Source organism: Onychomys torridus, chromosome 17 (genome assembly GCF_903995425.1).
Source record: "Onychomys torridus chromosome 17, mOncTor1.1, whole genome shotgun sequence".
Classification (NCBI taxonomy): domain Eukaryota; kingdom Metazoa; phylum Chordata; class Mammalia; order Rodentia; family Cricetidae; genus Onychomys; species Onychomys torridus.
In genome coordinates, this window is record NC_050459.1 from 55,954,573 (window position 1) to 55,978,397 (window position 23,825).

Consider the following 23,825-nt stretch of genomic DNA (forward strand, 5'->3'; position numbering starts at 1 on the left):
CATCTGTAACTCCAGCTCCAGAGGATCCAACATCCTCATCCATCTTCTGAGGGCACTATGTATGAATGTGGAGTTAAAATAGGCATATACATGCAAAAAAATTAATTTAAAAAAAATGTAATGAAGGATGAAGAATTAAAATGAAGCAGTTTTAAATTATTAAGAAAGAGACTATAGCCCCTGGTAACAAAACATTGTATGTAAGACCTTATGTGAGATTCCAATGAAGAAATGTCGGTAACTGTGACTAAGATGCCATCGTATAATAAATTTTAACTCAGTAGATAAAAACAATAGATATAGGAATGAAAGGGTGTGTACAGACACGGGGGGCTATAGAGATGCCTGAAGGGAGGATGAGGGACTGGGTGGAAGGATGCATACAGAGCTGGATGTAGGTGAAAACAGAGCTAGAAACACATACAGGTCCCATAATCAGAGGAAGAAAGGGTAGATGCTCGTCACAAGAGAACAGGTGAGGGTTTATGTCAAAGCAGAGACAGAGAGACAGAGAAAGAGAGCAGGGCTGGGGGAGACAGAGACAGACACAGAGAGACAGGGGCAGACAGATAGAGGAGAGAGACAGAGGCAGACAGAGAAGGAAAGAGACAGAGAGACAGAAGCAGACCAACGGACAGACAGGAAGAGAGGGAGAGAGACAGAGAGAGAGAGGCCCCACCTTCACAGCTTCTTCTGTCTGGTCCCAGTTCATAGCCAGGCTCACAGGCACACTGGTAGCTGCCCAGTGTGTTAAGGCACCTCTGCTCACAGCCCCCTCGGTCAGGTTTGGCACATTCATCTTCTTCTATAAAGTGAAGAGAAATACAGAACAATTAGAGTGTGTAGTCTCTGTTAATAGGAATGTAAAACCTTTTAAAATGTGGGGTTTAATGGCTCTGAACAAAACGGACAACTCATTCCTCAACAAAGGGGTTCTAATGAATAAGCCTTTGCCGTGTGACCCATAGGAATGCATGGTGTGGCACCTAAACCATTGAAGAAGAGAGGGACTAGAAATCTACCTGCTTCAGGGAGAACTGGAGGTCACCTTGTCTCACACACAGTGTGTGTTATTTCTGAACTTAAGGGAAAATGGGGATTACTAAATCCCAGAGACATTATGGAATTAAGTTGAAAAAGTGCAGCATCACTTACTGATTTCACAGTATAATTTGTTAAAGATAGCTCTTAGAAGCTGGAGACACACACAGCTGAGTGGCAGAATATATGGTTTGCATGTGAGAAACCCTGGGCTTAACTACCAGCACACATACACACATGCATACTACACACACACATACACACATACACATACTACACACACACACCACATGCATACCACACACACACATACATACATGCACACTACACACACACATACACACATGCACACTACACACATACATACACACATGCACACTACACACACACATACCACATACACACTACACACACACACCACATGCATACTACACACACACATACACACATGCACACTACACACACATACCACATGCACACTACACACACACATACACACATGCACACTACACACACACATACACACATGCACACTACACACACACATACCACATACACACACTACACACACACCACATGCATACTACACACACACATACACACATGCACACTACACACACATACCACATGCGCACTACATACACACACACCACATGCACACTACACATACACATACCATATGCACACTACACACACACATACACACATGCGCACTACACACACATACCACATGGGCACTACACACACACACATACCACATACACACTACACACAAACACACACACATACCACATGCACACTATACACACACATAGCACATGCACACAAACATACATCACACAAAATTCTTAAACAATTACCATCAAAAAGTAGATAGAAGTAATTATAATTTTAAAAAATAATGAAATTTAGTAGATGACTAGATCTCTTAACACTTTGGTGTTTTTTATAGAGATAAATATAGAGATATTTAGACTAAAAACATGTATTTACAGAAATATATACACTGTTTATTACATAAAATATAATGTGTATAATATGCATCAATTATATATAATGAATAAATATTAGTATATAATAAACTCCAGTCCAATTTTTCTCAGACTCATATAATATACATTATTTTTAAATGTACACAGAGAAAAGACAAGGTACCCCATAATTTTATCCTTCATAAATAAATCACTTTGGATTACACAATCACAAGCACCTCATCAAGACATGTATCAGCAAAATATTAAGCACTTTAACAACTAAAGACATGATCACAAGAAATAATATATTTATACCACTGTGACAATTTGACAAAGCCAAAAAAAAATTCAGCATGTCAATGTATATTTTAATGTATTTATATAGCTGAAGTGACAACTTTCTTTGCCTTTCAATTTACATAGTCAATTTCTGAGCAACTCTTGTTGAAAATGAACTATGCTATTTAGATAGTGGAAACACTTAGGTAACTATTGGAAAATTTTGGTATATGTAAATTAGCCAATTTATCTTATAAAAGCCCACACAGAGAAAAATCTGTTCATTCTTCCTACTAGAAATTTTCATTCAAATATGATACACTTTAAATAAGTGCCTATCAATTTCTTACGTGTAAATTTGATGCCACTTTTTGCACTAAAATAGCTTTTATTTCTCCTAGTAATAACCACTGGCTATAGAACAGAAGAAGACACTTACTTTTCACTGAACTCCGATTCAATCTGTGAGACTCAAAACACCAACACCAACGACAACAAAAACCCCTCAAATTTGTAAGCTGTTGCAAATTACCTTTAAAAAAGTTAGCAGCAAACCCTGCCTTGTTCACGGTCCCATCGGAAACAAACTTCATCCACAGGGTGTTGGAAGTAGATCTTATGTCTTCAGGCTTGTCATAACCACAGAACCGTCCTATCAAAGGGCTGTTTTCACTGGTTCCGTCTCGAACTTCCAGGTGGTCATAGGCACAGCTGTCATGTCTTTCAATCTACAATGGGGAGATTGTAAAAAATAATCTGCTCACTAATAGATGTTAGTAAGACAAGTGCGGTGGGAAGGTTGTTGTGTATTCTTAGTGGCACAGCACTGACTCGGTAATATGAAAAATGACACAAAGGGAGACCTGTGAACACAATGACAGCAGCAACTCTGCACATGGAGAAACTCAATCATTGTTTTAAAAAAATCTATGGATTGTCTCGAAAAACCAAAAAAAAAAAAAAAGAAAAAAGAAATGATAATTGATTTTTCACCCTGTTGATAACATTTACTGTGTTCTTTTAAGTGGACACAATAAATTGATTAAAATTTTTTAATTTGTAGAAAATTCACTCTTATTTAGTTACCACTGGAGTTTAAATACCTGTATGTACAAAAGTATATTTCCTGAGGAAATGCATAAAATCAGTAATTTTATGATATTTTCATTAGTACAGATTTGACGTTATTTATATACTAGATAATAGGTATCTGGTACTGACAAATAATCTAGAAATGTATCATCATAAATGTTTGCAATTGAGCTGCTTAGCAAAATGGAGTGTTCCTCATGTATATAAATCTACTATATTCAGAAGTGCTTCATCCCTTCCCAACACCAATCTCAGAGACATTATCAGTGAATGGAATGCTGTTGTTTACATGCTTTCCCAGGTTAAATCTGAGTGTAAAGTCTGTACAATGAACCTCCTCCACCGATACTAATTACAACTATACTTCATGGACTTGGAGTAACAACATCAAGCACAGATAGAAATGCAAGTTATTCCATCGACATCATGCGTTCAAGATTTCTCACCTATATTAGATTACTTTACTGACTGATATTTTGGGGAGGGTATAAATATGACTAAAGTTAAAAATTGAATTAAGAAGATGGAAAGATGGCTCAGTGGTTAAAAGCACTTGATGCTCTTGCAAAGAACCCTGACTTAGCTACCAGTACCCACACAGCAACTCATACCTGTCATAACTACAATTCCAGGGCACCAAACTCCCTCTTGTAACTTCCATAGGTTCCTGCAATTTTGTGGTACACGTATACTCACAGGCTCACCACATACATATAAGTTTAAAAGAATAAATATCTAAATCAAGCCCATAGATGTGAAACTAATAACCATAAGTTCCATGAAAGAAAGAAGAAAGCCAGTGACAATTAAAATCAAGAGAGAGAGAGAGAGAGAGAGAGAGAGAGAGAGAGAGAGAGAGAGAGAGAGAAGAAAAATGGCAGTTTCTTCTAGAGTTAAAGCATAGAGCTGGGCACTACTAGATGCAATGCCATGCACAATTGCCATAAAATGAATATGTTTTGATAATAGAATTGTTCATTGATTACAGACTTTGAGGTAACCAGAGCATAAACTCTCCATGAATCTGGCAAGTTTATTACAATGTAAACAAATCTAATATCCATAGAGACCACATTGAAAGTAAAAGTAAATGGTGAACATGTTTTGAAGAGCTGGTATGTGACTGGCCCTTGAAGAAGAACCTACAAAGAAGGGACAAGTTCAGAGTCTCAGAGGGCTCCATGTTTCCTGTCCTGACTCAGAAAACTCCTGCTTTCAACAGCTGCTTGGAGGAGAACCCAGAAAAAGGTGAGTGGTATCTACTTAGTCCTGCTTATAGCAGGACTCCGAGGAAGGCCAGACCCTGACTCAAAGCCTATCCAGCCACACAACACACAATGCCTTGCTGCACTGTGTACATGCTTACACACACACACACACACACACACACACACACAAACACACACACACATATATGTTAACATTTGCATGTCCGTGTTCAGAGCTAAATGATTAATGATTGACAATAGCCAAAATGTGCAAATAACATCCACCAATTGATATATGAACACCTGATGTGTAAATAGAATGAAACATTATTTACTGTTGAAAGGAAAATAAATTTTTATATGCACTACATTATGGATAAAATTTGAAGACCTTAGGGTAAGTGAAATAACCTAAAGGTAATTTTGAATTATTCTATTTACATGAGACACTAGACTACTCAGCCCATAGACACTGGCAAAATGGGTGTTATAAGGGGAATGAGGTGAAAGGAAATGGTAGTTGTCATTTACTGGCTGCACAATTTTACACTGCAAGATCAAATGGGGTATAGAAATTGGCTTCAAGGCTGGGTGGTGCTGGCGCATACCTTTAATCCCAGCACTCGGGAGGCAGAGGCAGGGGGATCTTTGTAAGTTCGAGGCCAACCTGGGCTACAGAGTGAGTTCCAAGAAAGGTGCGAAACTACACAGAAAAACCTTGTCTCGAAAAACAAAAAAACAAAAAAACAACAAAAAAAAAGAAACAAACAAAGAAATTGGCTTCAAAACACTATGAAGAATTCTTTTTTATTTTTCATTATTGAGATTAAAATTTGGTACAGAATTTGTTAATTCCCTTTCCCCCTCCAAATCATCTCATATATTTCTCCTTCCCATATCTCCTTCAAATTCATGACCCCCTTTGCTCTGATTGTTATTGTACATGCATATATATATGTACATAGGTACTGCCAAATATAACATGTTTAATCTGTATAATTCTATCTGTCTGTATGCTTTTAGGGATGAATGTGCATCTAAAAATAATTATGGGGGTGAATGTTGTATTATATATAATTTATTATAGTAAAACAATCTCATAAATGTCATAAGAAAATCAAGGTCTAAAGTATTAGTTCAATGTAAAGTAAGTAACACAATCACATGTTAGTATTTCAATCACAATTATACAGTATTATAGATAATAATACACTTGTCAAAACATTAAAAGCATTTTTGCTTTTCAAAAAATGGTAAACTACAATTAATAATTAACCAATTTATATTCTCAGTGGAACACCCCAAAACAGTAAGTAAATGACTAGCAGAAAAACAATCTAATTAACATCTTCCTATCCTGGATTACTAATACATTCACAAAGCATACTTCTTTATTGTAAGTTAATGAAAAATGTTTAAAGAGACAAAACGATTGCTTTCTGCCAGGCACAAGAGCAAGGCAAAAACTCACACATGTGGCTCAGAATGGTGAAGCATATTGCAAGGACGGTTAAGGCTGTTAAACGTCTCTGGCTTACATAAGGGCAGTATCAGCCCATGGGGTGTGTAGCCATGCTGACAAGTCCCTCAAACTTAATCCCACTTGAATTAATGCATGTGGGGATTTCAACCTAAACAAAACTAAGCTCGGAGTTTATTTTACTTCTTTCTGTTTTGTTGGCATTTCTTTGAAGCTGTTCCTGTAAACATTTCCAGTCTCCCAGTTTTTTCTCTGCTGCAGTACTGCATGCCAAAAGTCCTCAAATAAAATAGTACTAGAAGATCTTTTCCTGATAGTGCTGCCGATGAAAGGATTTTAAGTGGTACAAATGAATCCCACATCGCATACAAACTTACTTTATTATGTTGGTGGTAAGAGGCAATATATTCAGTAGCAGAAAAGAAAACTCCCAGTGTTGATCTGTTCAGAATACAATTAAAAACAAACAAAAAAAAAGGCCACAGACCACAGACTGAACAGCTTTTAGGCAGTATAACTGTGTTTCTCTAGTGTCTGTAGGCAGTATAACTGTGTTTCTCTCGTGTCTGGAAGCTGACAAGCTCATAGTTAAGGTACTGACAGATGCCTCAGCCTTGATGATGTGTTTCTTAGAGGATGTGGACTCTCTGTGTCCTCTTCCTATACCTCTTTTCACATGGGCCCTGAGCCCATTTGTGAGACGCCACCTAAAATCACTCCTAATTACCCCAAATCTTAGTATCAACATGGAGGGGGTCTCAAGCTATGAATTTTGAGAGTACAAGCTTATAAAAGGTCTTACTCTCAAAAAGACATGACTAGTATGCCTTTTTAACTAATATCTCTTCCCACAGAAAGCTACGTGAAGTTCATTAATAAAGAAATATGTCCAGTTTTTTCCATATTTAAATAATAAAGCAAGTAGCAAAATGAACAGTAAAGGTATGTCACACACTCACTCCAAAGTACAAATGATGGCCTATTAGTGAGTGCTTCATAGCAGATGTCAATCAAATGTAGGATAATTTTATCTCAATAGCCCTTTACTTGAAGGAGAAATGTTACCTAGATAGTGAAAATACAAAGCCAGAAGCACTTTTGAAAGGAGATAAAAACTAAGCTAAATGAATTTGAAACTGTTTCATTAAATACAACAACAAAAAATTTTGAGAACCAATGAGCTTGTTTTCTATAATTACACATCTTCAATATGAAGGACAAAATACTTACTGGAAAGTAGAGGAGATAATGAATAGCCCTGTCTAGTTTCCGATTTTAGTGGGATTGCCTCAAGTGTGTCTCTGTTTATCATGATATTGGCTGTGGGTTTGTCACATGCTGCCTTTATGATGTCAAGGTACATTCCTTCTGGTCCAATTCCCTCTAGGACTTTATCACAAAGAATATTGGATATTATTAAAGGTGGTTTCTATATCTAATGAGATAATTGTGTGATTTTTTTTGTCTTTAAATCCATTTATATGATTTATTATATCTAGTAACTTAGGTATGTTGAACTATCCCTACATGTCTGGGATAGGGCCAATTTGACCTGATCATAGTGGATGACTTCTGTTTAATAGTGTGCATGAATTTTACTGAAGATCTTTAAATCTTTATTCATCAGAGATATTGACCTATAGTTTTCTATTTTCATTGAGTCTTTACATGGTTTTGATAGTAGGGTTGTACCTTCATAGAAGGAGTTTAAAAGTGTTCTTTCTGTCTCTATTTTTTAAAATAATTTAGGAAGTATTGAGTATAGTTCTTTACAGATCAGGTAGAATTCTGCTGTGAATCCATCTTGACCTGAGCTTTTCTTAGAGCTCTTTTTTTGTTTTGTTTTGTTTTGCTTTGTTTTTTTTAATTTCAGTCTCCTTGTTAGTTATGGCCTTGCTTAGGCTGTTGACTTCTTAGTTTAACCATTGTGGTTTGGAATCTAGAAATTCATTTGTCTACTTTAGGTTTTCTATCTTAATGGGAGAAGGTTTTTTCCTAATGTATTATCTTACAATGGTATAAGTTTCTTTGGTGTATGTTAAATGCTTCTCTATTAATCTCTGAGTCTGTAAGTACCTGGGAAGCCCCAGGTAGAGCAAAAGAGAAGGAAACTAAAGGGTTACAAACAGGCAAAGAAGTCAAATTATCCCAATTTATAGATGACATGATATTACACATAAAGAACCCAAATATTATATCAGAAGATTACTAGAAATGATCAAAACTTTCATCTAAGTAGCAGGATACAACGTCAATTTGCAAAGCTCATTAGCCTTCAAACTATATGAATGAAAAACACACTGAGAAAGAGATCATAAACACATTCCCATTCATATTAGCCTCAAAATAATAAAACATCCAGAAATTAACTCAACCAAAAAAGTGAAAGAATTCTACAATAAAAAATGTAAATCTCTGAAGGAAGAGATTGAAAAAGGCATTAAAAAGTGAAAAGACATCCTATGTTCATGGATTGGTAGAATTAATACCATGAAGATGACCATCCTAGAAAAAACAATTTACAGATTCAGTGTAACCACAATCAACATTTTCATGATATTCTTCGCAGAAATGGGGGAGGGGGCGGTGCTAAAACTTATTTGGAACTACAAAAGACCCAAGACAGCCAAACTAATAGACAGCAAAGGATTGGTACACAAGATTTCAGGCTTTATTAAAGAACTATAGTAATAAAAACAACATGGTACTGGCATAAAAGCAGATTCATAGACCAATGGGGAAAAATATCCAAAGAGAGTTCTAAAGGAAGATAGAAAGAAAGAGAGAGAGAAAGAAAGAAAGAAAGAAAGAAAGACAGAAAGACAGAAAGAAAAAGAAAGAAGGAAGGAAGGAAGGAAAGAAGGAAGAAAAGAAAGAAAGGAAGGAAAGAAGGAAGGAAGGAAGGAAGGAAGGAAGGAAGGAAGGAAGAGAAAGAAGTTTAGCTAAGAAATATCTTAATAATTGTTCAACATCCTTAACAATTTGCTAAATTCAAATTACAACTACTCTGAGATTTCATCTCACCCTAGTCAGATGGCTAACTTCAAGGAAACCTCTGATAAGAAATGCTGGTGAGGATGCAGGAAAAGGGAGCCTTTGTTTGCTGCTGTTGGAACTGCAAATCAGTGCAGCCACTGTGGAAATCAGTGAGAGTTCTCAAACGTTAAGTATAAATCTATGATATAACCCAGCCATCCCACTCCTTGGCATATGACATCCTAGTACACAGGTAGCTCAGCCATGTTCTTTGAAGGTCTATTCACTAGAGCTAAAAGATGGAAACAACCTAAATGCCAATTAAGTTGATGAGTGAATCACGAAAACTGTGGTATATGTAGACAATGACATTCTAGTCAGCTGTAAACACAATGAAATAACCAGGTAAATAAAACTAAAAAATATTATACTGGGTGAGTTAATCCAGGCCCAGAAAGATAAATATCACAGGTTCCTTCTTAACTGCAGACTGAGTTCCAAATCTTTACATCTGAGTGTATGAGCTCCAGTGACCTCAGACTAGGAAATTAAGGGCAGAGATGGGAAGGAGGTGGGAGATCCTCTCTAGGCAGGCAGCGCTATGAATGGAGGTAAATAGGAATAAGGTACTTTAACTGGGAAGCAAGGAAATTGAAGAGGATGGCAGATAACGCCAAGGATGTTTGATAAAAAACATTTATGAGCTTATTTTAGATGTATTATAGATATGTATGGATGTGAATACATATATGTACAATGTGTATATACCTACATATTTAAGTACTGTCACACCATATGAAGTGATGGCACTTCCCCCAAAAATTGTGTGTCATCTGACATAAATCCATGGAAACCTCCCTCAAGTTGTTTTTCAGAGAAACACAAGAGTCTCCTCAAGCAATATGACCTATTGCCATTGTCCTTGGGTGCCTTTCTGAACCTGAAGGATAGGCTATTGCTGAAGACAACACACACACACACACACACACACACACGACTTGAAGGAACTGAACTGAGACTGACTTGAAATCCTACTCCTAGAGGACTTGCTCTCAGGTATCAGAATGTGCTATGCAAGTTACCAAGAGAGAGGGATAATCAGCAGTTCTATCTAGCTGTAAAGCCTACAAATAATAAAAATCAGGCCAGCAAGATATTCTCAATGGTACAATAGTGGCACTTTTATCTCAGGGTAACTAGAAGCCTTCTAATTGTATTTAAGGTCCACTCAATAGGAGGGAATTCAGGCCTGAAACTGTAAAGCTAGCCAATTACTTGTGAATAGAGAAGTCATGGTCTTGAAAGGGAACTGACTATTGTCTTTCTCCTTAAACCAATACAATTTCTAACTATATTCTAAATGTTTATCTTTATACTCATAGGTAAGTGTAGATCTTAGCCCTCATCAAAGTTTCTTTTTGCCACAGATAGAGACTGTTACAGAAATCCACAACTGGTCAAAATGCCTAAACAAGTGACTATGGGGTGCCCAATTCTAACTGATATTTTGGCAATACAATCCCTACACCTAAAACTAGGAGAATGTTATGGAAGAAGCAGCAGAACGATTCTCAGAACCGGAATCCCAGGATTCCTGTGGCTAGATAGTGTCTTATAGGCACTACAGGAAAAATGCAGCCATGAAATCATAACAATTTGATTGCCTAAACAAGACCAGCATAACAACAACATCAGTTGATATGCCAACGTGGAGAGGGAACATTCCACATGGTCCCAACCCTTAATGAAGACTGTGGTGGTCAACGGCTGCTGAGAGAGAATCCATTTCCTCAAGGAATAAGATTCCCTCATAGGTTGCCCAATCCCAAATAGTTATCCCTGGATACATATGCATATATAAAATCAATGATAAATACCCCCTAATAGATTGTATATACATGTGTGCAAATATGTATGTATATGTGTATGTATGCAACAATCATAACTAAATAAGAGGTCACGAACTAGGGAGAGAGAGGGAAGAACACTGGAGTAGCTGGAAAAAAGAAAAGTAAGAGTGATTAAGACATAGTACTTATATTTTAAATGAAGTTCTCAAAAGCTAAAATGAATAAAAATTGAAAACAAAAGATACAATTTCTATCTTGGGAACATGATATGTAAGCATTTTCTTTTCAAATTTATTTGAAAATTTATTTATTTTCAAATTTATTTGAAAATTTATTTCTTTTCAAATTTATTTGAAAATTTATTTATTTTCAAATTTTATTTGATGTGTATGATTGTTTGCTTCCATATAACACCACATGCATGCCTGGTGCCTGTTTCTGTCAGAAATCTGGAGGTAGAGAAAGCTATAATCTACCATGTAGATTCTAGAAACCAAATTATGTCTAAACTCCAGCCACAAAGAAATATATGTTTAAACAAAAAATATATCCCCATAAACATATAATTAAACAAATTAAATTAAGTGCCTTCTAAAACAGCTAATGTAACATGGTTGATCTTTTTATACTCACAGTAATGTAATTACTTATGTTCTATAGAACTGTTGAGAACATGTGAATTAACACGTATGGATTCATTGCTCCTTGGCAAACACAATGTTGGTCTGTAGGATTCTAGTCACAAAATGTTTTATCCACAAATCATTGCACAATCTTGTTTTAAGTGTATTTCTATTTCAGGATATTTTAATTTATATTGTCAATTCATTAACATTGAACTCACAGCCAACAACGCTATGACTCATGCCTGAATGAGGCTTATCTAACTCACATTCTCTTATTAAGGCACATCACAGCTTGTAATGTGCCTGTTTGGTGCTGAGTATGTGCCTGTAAATGATCTAAATAGAATATTGATTTGAGGCTTCCATAATTTTTTACTGAGTAGGAAAATCAGCAAGTAAACCCAGAATCAACTGTGTGTGGATACAAATGCTGGTTTCATTTCAATTGGTAAGAAACTCAGTGAATGAACCAGGCTTGGGCTCCTCCCCTAGGAGACTTAGGATTCGGCAGGACACCTAAGTCTTTGCCCTTTCTGAATGTCTTAGAACTCGGAATGTCTAGTTTAACTTCAATCAGAAAACACACCAAGTCCTCCATAGTCTATATTTAACTTACCTGTTAATTCTTAGTGCCTCTGCACTGAGACTCACGTACTTTTTGTAAGAAATTTAAACCACAGAACACTAGGCACTTTAACATTTATATCCATAATTTCCATTATCACAGAGCCATTGGTGTTGAAGATACAGTGACTCACAGCACAGACAATGCTTCTGTTCTTTGTGATCATATTTTAATGTCAAGCATAAACCAAACCCATGAATATATACAGATCCTTAGCCTAGATTCAAGTAGTCATAATTGCAGTGAACAAAGCTGTGTGATAGTTTAGAGATCACTGTGGGTACGGGAATGGTTTACTCCTACTGAGCTGCCAGGTACATATATTTTAAAGAAAGAAATAAACAAAGATATAGATAAAGTGAGAGAGGAGTAAGAGTAATGTCTGGAGACATAGAATCAGAGGAACATTGGAAGCAAAACCCGTCTTTTGGGAAAAAGCTTCAGAGTTGTGCAAAAGATAAGCAAGATCCCGAGAGTGGCTGTGAAGGAGTGAGGAGGGGCGTGGGTTGGATCACAGCAACTCAACCCAGAGTTTATTTTAGACTCGAAACCCTTTAGGTGATTGTAAGTGATGTTGCACCCACACACTACACAGAATAGAGTTAAGGCTGAGGTTCTCACCATGAGTTCCAAGCAAAGGGGCAGAGAAGTGGTGAGACATTTGGTGTAAACCATGTCGTATTACTGTTTATGTGAAGGAGTAGACGTGAGGGTACTATTTGGATGAGTGCTGACATCAAGTGTTGAGGGTTCAGTGTGTAATCTCGGTAGCCAGGGGGTTCTGGATTAGTCACTTAGGAAGCTTAACACATATTTAAATGGTTCAGCACATAAATGGAGGTGGACACAATAGAAATAAGGAAAAATTAAGAAACAACATTAGAGATAGCAATAAAATGTTACATTCGCCAAACTCAATCTCAAAAGCACAATGATCACTGTGTCATTCCTCTAATCAACAATAATTAAATGGCTAATGTATATACAGTTGTGAGTGCCTGAGATGAGAATATTTATCTTTATACCATCTTACTTTTGAACAGTTGCTACTACTAAAGTATGCATCAACTCCTTAACTGATAAAAAAAAATAAGGCTGCAGAAAAGCTAAGCCACTCACTATTCTCAGATATCTCCGTGTTTAGATATAATATCTATAATAAGAAAATTTCATTAAACACATATTGAATTATGTGTTTCATGGTGGTGTATCTCTTAGTACTCAATATATCAGAAAATGGCAATAGGACTCTTACATATATAACATTTTTAAGATTTTTTAAAAAATTTTATGTAGGTGTGTATAGTTCTGAGTTTATATATGTGTACCATGTATGTGAACCATGCATGCATGTTGCCTATGGAGGATGGGAGAGGCCATCAGATACCCCAGAACAGAGACAGGTGATTGTGAGTCACCTGAGAAGTGCTATGGGAACAGACTTGGGTCCTCTGCAATATCAGCAAGTGTTCTTAACCACTGAGCATCTCTCCAGCCCGAGGCATACACATTTTAATCAGACAGTTTAGTTCACTGTTAATTGTAAGCTAGCATAGTTGAATAATATCTATTATTAAAATAAAAATAACAAAATTCTTCTGTGAGTCCATTTCAAACTAAGATTTCCCAAGTGCAGAGATATCTGCAGTATAAAACACAACATCGTGGTCAAAGCAGAAAGGGCTTATTTTTTCTTGATGAAAGGAGATACGTATGGGAGATAAAGTAGCAAGTGCAAGCGAAAGACAAGTATCAAAGATGGGTCACACAGGCCTGTGGGGGAGCTAGGAGAGGCTCTAACTGCACAGATGTCTTCTAGATATCCCTGATGCTGTTGCCATGGGAACAAAGACATGAGTACCATCTCTGGTCTCAGTGCAAAGTATGCCCCAACCAGTGACTGCACCGGTGCCTTCTGATGGCCTAGAACTGTGTCAGGCTTCTTCTTGTCAGCAGAAAAGTACTCCTCAGTCGTGACATCTCAATTTCCAACTCTTGCTTGGACCCACCACACCCACTCATCTCATTAGTTTGTCCCACATCACCTTGAGCTCTCACTTTCTAGATTCTTTGACTGATTGAAGCATGCTACAGAGACTTTAAAATTATCCCCCTTATCTTCATTTGGAATTGCATTCTTTCTTAGTTCTTATTGTATTACAGTTAAAGAAAGGGAGGAAGGAGGGAGAGAGGGAGGGGGGAGGCAGAGAGGGAGGGAGGGAAGGAGAGAGGGAGGGAGGGAAGAAAGGAGGAAGAGGAAGGGAGGGAGGAAGGGAAGAGATGGAGAAAGAGAGGGAGGAAGGGAGGAAGGGTGTATTAGCCATCTTGGTTAGTTTCATGGTCAGATTTTGGTCCAGAATTCTGATTGGCCTTTGGTATATTCTAATGTTTTACATGTGCATGTGTGTGTGGTTATCAGTATGGGTATTCACATGTGGATGGGCACTTGTGTGGGTTGGGCTGTGTTTACATGTAGACACCAGAAGTTTTTGTCAGTGTCCTTTCCAATTTTTTTTCCACTTTATTTACTGAGGCAGAATCTCTTGCAATATCCAGAGTTTAGGGATTCTGTGTAGTCTAGCGAGTCTGTTTTCCTGGTGAATATCCATTCTCTCCTCCAGGAGTGCTGGGATCACAGGTGGCCCCCACACCTGCCTAGCTGCTTTGTGAGTTCTAGGGATGAGAACTCTGGTCCTCAGATGGGTGCTTTATCCAATGAGCTATCTCTCAAAAGCATCGACAAATAATTTTTGATGAAATTAAAAGCTCCTAAGAATGTTAATAACTTTATGTTTGATATAAATGATTTTTGCAATCATATAAGAGCAAAACTATTTTCTCCCTCATACCATAAAAAGAAACCTCCAGCGGGGAAATAAAGACTCTATGATTTAATGGGCCCTCCAAGGAGTCTACATTGGAAGCTCATGTATTTTCAAAAAAAAAAAAAAAGGCTTCAAAAGCTATTGTCAACACTTCAAACATTCTAATTCAAATAGCACAGTTAATGTAAACTCACTTTAATCTTCTCAAAAATGTCTATAACAAGTGGAAAGGGGAAAAAAAGCAACCTTCTCTGCTTGATGTTACATTTTATAGGCTACCCTCTGCTTCTTCGCTGATTAAAAGGCTGATTCTCTGCCTCTCCGCTGACTTAATGGGGAGTCCTGTAAATGCCGCCAACATTTATAGAGCATATGCCCCATGAAGTTTCCCTAGAAGACTTTTTACCTCAAAGGCCTGAAAGGTCAGTCCAACATGGTAGCCCTCGGACACCATTATTTTCCACACACACTCTTTCATTGGCCGATAGTCATCTGGGTAATTGGGGGACTGAATCTGTCCTTCATTTTTCCGTATCTCACCTCCACAGATTGCTGAAGAAAGCAAAAAACAAACAAGCAAATAAGCCCTGGCATGCCATTTCAGTTTACTTTTGTTCAAAGGCAGCATTGATGGCCAGTTCCTATGAGAATGCAAAGACCATGTTATAAAGAAAAATCAAAGCTGCACAGTTGTCATGTTGTGAAGATTACAGGATAAATACAGTCATGTGACTGTACACATGAGAGCATGACCAGACAAGGAGTCTAGAAGTTTTAATTGCTGTGATGTCTAATCAGAACTAAAATCTCTTATTTTTGTTTTTACTTGTGGGATCATTATAAACGTGTTCTCTGAGTTTGCTTTCTGATTCCCTGAGATACTTGCTTGGGTTTTCAAACACAGATAAAACAGCTCATTAGCAAAGAAGCTTTACTCTAGGCAGAACCCCTGGGGCCTCTGACACTAGCTTGTGTCCTGTGTGTGGCATTCCTGGTTCTGTCCAATAATCCTCTCCTCCCCAGCCAGGAGGTGGATCTTGGAAATAAAATGCACTCATTTCTTGACATTTTAAGGCAATCTCCTGTCCTGGAAACTACTTAATCTCCTGCAGTGGGTAGGGGCTTCTCCACCCACAACCTGCCAAGAAAGACTGTTTTACAGCCAGGAAGCATGATGCAGGCTCATTGTCTTCTTGAAATATAGAGCAAAGCCTGTAATAAATTCTTTCTCACTTGCTGACTCTTCCATTTAGACAAAGCATGCTTCAGAACTGTGCACAATCACTCATTGTGCAGTTTCCTAGAATGGAGTGTTTTACCACTACAAGGGTCAAACAGGTTAAAAAAAAATCAGTACAAAGAAAAATACTAATTTCTCTTAACATTTCATAGCATCATAAACAAACTTCAGAATGTTTTGTCATGCCTGTTTCATTGCTGTATCACTTATACTAGAAAACCAGTTGCTCTTGCCTTTTAAGTTTATGGAGTTATTTTTATTAATATCATCCTGTGAACATTACCATATTGGTTCAGAACATTATGTCATGGCAAAATAAGCTTTCCATATTGTTTTAATGAAACAAAAGGAAACAGCATTTCTGTTGAGAGACTGGGGGTGAAATGATTGCTGAAATTTAATTTGACTTGCCTTCATAGACAGCTGCAAACCCTTTTCCTACCCAGTTACTGCTGCTGCGAAACTCAATCCACATCCTGCTGTCTGTTGACGTAAGAACTCCATTCACTTTGTCCCCACAGAATCTACCTAAAGGAAATAAAAGGATAAAGAGAAGCTCCTAAATATGAATGTGTACTATGCTATATTTGTGCTCCACACTTTAAATATATTTATATAGATATATAAATAGATATAGATATAATTATATATACAAGTACATATTCATATATATAAATTATATATACATGTATATATATGAATATACAAATGCATCTGGCTCATATCTTTAGCGATTAAACTCGTAACTTTGGCCTAATAAAGGTGAAGAAATAAAGCAGTTTCTTTAGATCCACTTCAAAATCTTCAATCAATTGACACCGGTATCACCATCATATAAAGAATTAAGAGTTAACCCCCAAACTTCATAAAAGATCACATGAGGCATCAAGGCAGTGCTTTGACTCTATGGAAAACAGAAGTCTCAAGTTGTTGTGAGAATTCAGAGCAATTACCAATCTGATTGCTCCTACAAAGGTACAAGTTGCTCCAGACACAAAGAGAAGTTTTTCCCTTCACCAAAGTAATGATAATACCTCAGAACAAACAGTGTAAGATGCCCCTGGTATCTTACATTAACATATGCTCCATCAGAGATAAAGCTATGATAGTCCAGGGTATTACAAGCAGAAAGCATTATCAAATTTATTCTGAATGCTAATCATATTCTATATGCATGAGTTATTAAGAGCAAATAAAGAAAATAACCAAATCGGGCCTTCCTTTGCACATAATCCCTTCCACCAATTGATTCATTACTCACCTCTTGTTACCCTGAGCTTCCATGTGAAACAATGTTTAAACACACTATATATTATAACTCTATAATCATACTATATATAATATATATATACACACACACAATACTCTGTAATCACACCATATATATCAAACTCTATCATCATACTATATTGCTCTTCATTCTAATAATTATTTTCATTTTTAGATTAGTATGCAGCTACTAAATGTCCTTGTGGAATTTTTGAATAAAGTGTGCTCAGTAGGTTTTCCCTCTGTCTCATCTTAATTGCCCCTCCCACCATCCTTGATCTTCCTGGGTAAGCACACTCCCTTCATTCTCTTTTTCATTCTTATAATCTCTGTGTCTTTATTCCAAACCATGTTCTTCCCAATTACCTAGTTTTACCTCTTTTCTAGTTTTTTAGGCTTTACTCACATTTACAACCACAATGTGTGAACATGTGTACACTGTACGCTGGGTCAACATACAAGGGAGAACAGAAACTGTCAGCATTACTCTGCAGTGCTGGAAACAATCCTATACATAAATTTAAATTAAAAACTCAAAGGTAATTTGAATAGAGAAAACTCATAGTAATGGTCAATCAGTAAGGATTCTTCCAAAACTGTCCATTAAGTTAAAAAGATGCGGCAAAGAACAGTGATGTGTTAGCTGTCGAAGGCATGTGAACTATCAACAAGTCTGTGCAAATGCATCCTCCAACTTGAGTTTCTTCAAATGCATCCTGGCGAGCTGAGTTTTTACAACTCTAACTCCTTTCCTGGTAGGCCCAAAGCTGTCAATCTGAGCCCCTCCATTCAGAGCTGTCTTTCAAGGATTATTTAGGGAGAGGTTTTCACAGGTTGTCCATATCCCACTGACTTGGTCTGGTAGACTACTCTGCACTGAACCAGTGGAGCAGAGGGTGCCATCACACAAAGTGCTTTTCAGAGTGTAGTTTCAGATTGGATTCTCCAACATGATGCCACAAAAGTGCTTTCTGGGATTCCAGCTATACACACAATACATTGTTTTATCTAGGTTGAGAAATTAGAAGCAGAGAACAGATGTTTTCACATCAGTTCAACTCTTTTTGGTTCTTGTATTGAAATATTTCCACAGATGGCTCAGACTTACTAAGACTGTTAAAATGATGTCCAATCAGCGGGTTTTAGATGTTAAGAAAGAAGATCAGACCTGGATTAAAGTTCAACTAAGCAAAGCTATGACTAAATGCGAAAGAAAGGTCACAATCTTAAAGGAAGGAGACGAAAGCCAAGAAGCTGCTGACCTGTAGGTGGCTCACAACATATCTCACCTATGAGCAGAAGTTCAATGCTGAGAGCAGACATTCATGGACACTAGTCTGAGCTGCACTTACTGAGACAAACTAAAGATGCCTCTTCTCAGCTAAAGTCAGCTAATGAACACGTACCTGGTGATTCACTCTGATGCCTTAGGAAAGAGACCACACACACACACACACACACACACACACACACACCATATACATATGTAATCTATCAAAAGTATTATCCTTAAATTTCAAATGCAGAAATAAATGCTGTGTTGTTAATAATAAGCATAGTCTTTGGGAAGCTTTGCTCAATCATTGTGTTCAGATCCAATAATCTATCCCATATATACTTTACTTTAAATCATTGAATCAATCTATTCATCTATTTGTCTTTGAGCAGTTTTTGGTATGGTTGGAAAAAAAAACCATACAATTAAACATGTAAACAAGTGCACTCATATGGAGTCAAATCCTCAGATAACTCTTGGAAACACCATCTGCTTCTCCTCTGGATAGAATATATAAGCAGCCCCAGAGAAGATGAGTTATATCTTACCAAGGAGAGGCGACTTCCTCCAGTAACCATCTCTTACTTCAATGTAGTCATACCAGCACAAACTACTCTTGTAGAGGTCCATTGTGGTAAAATTTAAGACAATCTGAAAAACACAGGAAGTAAAAGTGACATTTAGTTCACAGCTGTTTGATTCCCAGAGAAGCAAGACAATGAAAATATACTCCTCTTTTTCTCTATTCACATTGTCCATGTAATTAAAAACTTGGAACCATATATTCTTATTCTTCTTAGTATTGTTTGCATGTGTGTGTGTGTGTGTGTGTGTGTGTGTGTGTGTGTATGTGTATACTCACATGTATGAGTGCATGGAAGCGTGTGGGTAGTGCATGTGTATAGCATGTCTGTAAAAGTCAGAGGACTACCTCAAGTGTCAGTTCTCAGACATCATCTATCTTTTTTTTTTTTTTTTTTTTTTTTTAGGAAAGGTTTCTGATTGGCCTTAAACTTTGCCAAGTCAGTTGAACTGAAGAGAGCTTGTAGGTAGACCTCTGTCTCTGTCTCTCATGGCGCCTCTGCTGGGATGGCAGGTGTGATTGCTTTGTCTGACACTTCACTCAACTTTGTAGTCTAGAGGTCTGAACTCAAGTGAGCACTCTAACAAGCAAGCCACATCCCAGCTGCATTCCTATTAATATGTAATAATAGCAACAGCAACTCACTGTTAAATCATTGGGAATCATAGCCACTTTAGCGATTAACCTGAAATCTGTCAATTTGAGCAGTCCTAAAACAAATAGGAACATTTGTTCAAAAGGCTTATTTTAAATTTTTCCTAAGATACATGATTTGAGCCATGAATAATTCCAATTTTTCCATGAATGACTTCTTTTTAATAATTTATTTCAAAGACAACCATCAAGACAACTGTAATTATGTTAAAAATAAACATCAGAACACAATATCTTTGTGTATGTTGTAATGTTTAAATACAGCCCTAGCATTCAGATTTATTCCTCTTAGTGTAATTAAAGGCAGATGGCACTGCAGGTCTCCAGATCCAAGAAGATACATGCAAATGCTTCCGAGCTAGACAACCTTGTACATGACCCTCTCTTCTCTTTGTTTGGAATGATGCTGCATTTTATAAAGATAATCCAAGAACAAATTCATAAAAAGATTTTTTTTTCTTATGGCTTCATAAGAGACTTCACTTTTCAAATCACTAACTTCTTTATTTTTACCTGGTCATATGAAATGTAGAATGGAATTGGGAGAAGACATGTTCTTCTATGATGTCTAATTCATTTGGAAATCATTTCATATACTCAAAGTTCATTTCAACCCTCTTGCACTTTAAATACATCTCATTGGTTTATGGGTCATAATAATTTTATTCTTTAGAAACTGAAATGAATGTTAGCCCAAAGCAATAAATCATGAAATGCCTTAGTATAAAACTATAATCTGTAACGATATTCAAAGAAACTTTTAGTTATAGTGGAAAAGCTGGATAAGAGAATAGGAGAGAGAGAGAGAGAGAGAGAGAGAGAGAGAGAGAGAGAGAGAGAGAGAGAGAGAGAGAGAGAGAGAGAGAGAGAGAGAGAGAGAGAGAGAGAGAGAGAGAGAGAGAGATTAACCTTCCTGCATCCATATTCCAGATCAGCCTGTCAACTCTGATGAAAATACATGTGCCTCTCTTTTCTTATTTTATTATTATTAGTATTAATATTTAGATGTCTGTCATATTCTGTGAGAGAGAAGGGGAAATGGTGTGGATTGGGGTAGGTGGGGAAGTGGGTAGAGTCTGAGAGTTTGGAGAGAGAAAACCATGATCAGAGATATGAAAAAAAATCTATTTTCAATAAAAAATTAATATTAAGGAATGCTCATAGCACTAATCATCCAAGAAAAGCAAACTAAAACCACAGTGAAGCACTACATTACACCTCTTAGAATAACTCTTTCCGAAAGACAGACGCCATCAGATAAAAAGAACACGTATAAACGTGGCAAAAAAGAAACCTTGTACACTGTTGGGAATGTAATAGTACAACCACCATGGAAAGTAAAGACACTGTTTTAAGAAACTGAAATTTGAATGCTATAATATTCAAAAATCCTACTTCCATATATCAAAAGGCAATTAAGACAACTATTTTGTAGAAAAGTAAATAAAGGAGAGAAAGGAAGAAAATCACTCACTGGGCTAGGGCTTAGCACATAGGTTAAAGAATTTGCAGCAGAACCATGAGGACTGGAGTCTGGGCTCCAGCACCCACTGAAATGCCAGGCAGCCATGGCAGGCCGCCTGTCATCCTAGGGAGTCCTGGGATGCAAAGACAGGGAACATTTTGACCAAGCTGACTAGATAGATTATCCAACTGGTAAGCTAGAGAACAATGGAGGAAGACACCCAACATTAACTTTTGGCTTCCACATGCAAGCACACATATGAACATGCTCATGCCTCTTCTCATATACACGTGAACACACCCACACACATCACACACATATACAACAAAAAGAGAAAATCAAGCACTAATTATAGTCAAAACACACTGTGAGCTCATACCTTTGCAGTGTGAAGAATCAAGGTTACTCTAAATAAGCCTTATGCATCTTATGTCTAGGTACCATAATGATCACTGATGAAATTTTACTACAAAGTTGGTTTCAATGCTCTACATAGCTCATCTGTCATTTTTATTTACTAAATGATAAAAATCCCCCCAGAATGAGGCAGTGGAAATGTGTTTCAAAGATGTAATCCATTTCCTGACGTAACTTGGTTTTAATAAACTCACCCTTTGGCTTTTAATCTTCCCAATTTGCATGCCCCCTCCCTTTCTCTCATTTTTCTTTTCCTTTAATCAGCTTTATTACCCCAAGTATTTTCAGAAAATTTTTTAATATCCCCAAATGTCCAAGAGCAAAGTCCTCATCATCCTTTTCTTCCTCTCTCAGTCACTTTCCATATTTGATTATAAAGCAGTCTTATTTCTGAATTATTCGAGCTACTTCCCAAAGCATGTTCTATGCCCATACAATCTAAAACTGTTCTTCAGGTATAGATGGAGAATAATTTCTGGATTTCCCACCTTAATTTGTGTTTCATTTGTGTCTACTAAGACAGAATGAGAGGTGACTAGTAATTCCATTATACTGCAATTATACTCTCCCAACAGCTTCAGTTCTGCAGAACCCTGTGAGAAGTCCTCTAGGAGAAACAGAGTGGAGACCTAAGGAGATAACTGAGGTTCCTGTGTGGCCCCTCTTAAATTCAATAGGAAATTTTATAATCATGTGCAAATTGTTTTAATTCTCCCCTAGATGAGGAAAAGAAATCAGCTAAATTGAAAGTGCATTTATCATCAACATTTACTCCAAACTGAAAATAATGTGCCTGGATTGCTAACAGTTAATATGTGAGATCTTAGGATGCTCTACTCCCCCCACCACACACACAGAGCACCTCCCCACACACACACACACAGAGCTGAACAGCGGATAATTCCCAACAGAAGAGTTTCCTATCTTGTTTTTAATCTTCTAGTTTAAGAACCAAGCACCGTGGACGAACAAAACCGTCCTGACACTAATATGAAACACAGAATCCTTTAGAAGTAGAAAATGTAATAAAGATAGGTTTTCTAAAATCAAATCTTAGGGTTATGACTATAGATCTAGGCCTTTAACTAATGCTGCTAGAAGAAGCCAAGGTTGAATTATAAATCAAAAGCACTTGGTAAATACTGGTTTGCTTTGTATTATACTAGTTATGTAAACATACTGCATCTTTTAAAGAATGATAAATGAGAGCTGAATTAGAATAACCATTTCACTCTTGGTGGTAATAAGCATCAATTTGAAATTAATTACAGCTCCTTTGGAGCTCAGGATGGAGAAAACCAAAGGAAGTTCTCAGGTTTCCTGGTCTGTGAGGAGTTTCATTTGCAAAATTGAAGGGATACCATTGCAGCTGAGTTTGCTCACTAAAGACTCTGTTTGACAGTGCTGTGGAGTGAAGCCTTGAAGAAAGGCAGATGAGCTGCTCAAGAGTCTGAATATGTGCAAGTCTCCAGAGCAAGGACAAATGAATTCAGCACACTCAAGAAAACACTGACCATGTACACAAATCTCACAGCACGGTTGAAAAGCCAACTACAACAGCATTTAAACTTCTGAGAGACAAAGAAGGGGAACCTCACCCATTTAGCTGATGTTATTAAATGGCTTTTGGGGAGAAAGATATTAGAATAAAAAGCAGCAGGATAAAAATAGATTACTGGACTCTGGCCAGAGGAGCCTAGGGAAATCTAATGCACTGTGTTTGTTGACTACATGATTTTTCTTAGCAATAAAATCTGAAGTCACAGATCAAATCAATAAACTGTATTCTATTGGCAAATCCTGTCTGCAGTGTATTTTCATAAATAAATAAGTAATTGTAACCATTCTCTACACTATTGTCTGTTCAGTTTGGGCACTGTATTGTCAGAAATGAAAGGTAAGACTATCTACTGCATGTCTTTGTAATTACAGAAGCTATTGACCA

At 37.0% G+C, this 23,825-nt stretch overlaps 1 protein-coding gene across 1 annotated transcript in view; it reads right to left on the minus strand.

Moving 5' to 3' along the window:
* Positions 1–23,825, minus strand: part of Tll1 (tolloid like 1) — a 176,378-nt gene that overhangs the window by 29,026 nt on the left and 123,527 nt on the right. Inside the window, exons 10-14 of the mRNA XM_036166488.1 lie at positions 19,310–19,412; positions 16,628–16,744; positions 15,383–15,528; positions 2,827–3,022; positions 680–805 (exon numbers count right to left, since the gene is read on the minus strand). Of these exons, the coding sequence (XP_036022381.1) occupies positions 680–805; positions 2,827–3,022; positions 15,383–15,528; positions 16,628–16,744; positions 19,310–19,412 (688 nt within the window). The remainder of the gene's footprint in view (positions 1–679; positions 806–2,826; positions 3,023–15,382; positions 15,529–16,627; positions 16,745–19,309; positions 19,413–23,825) is intronic.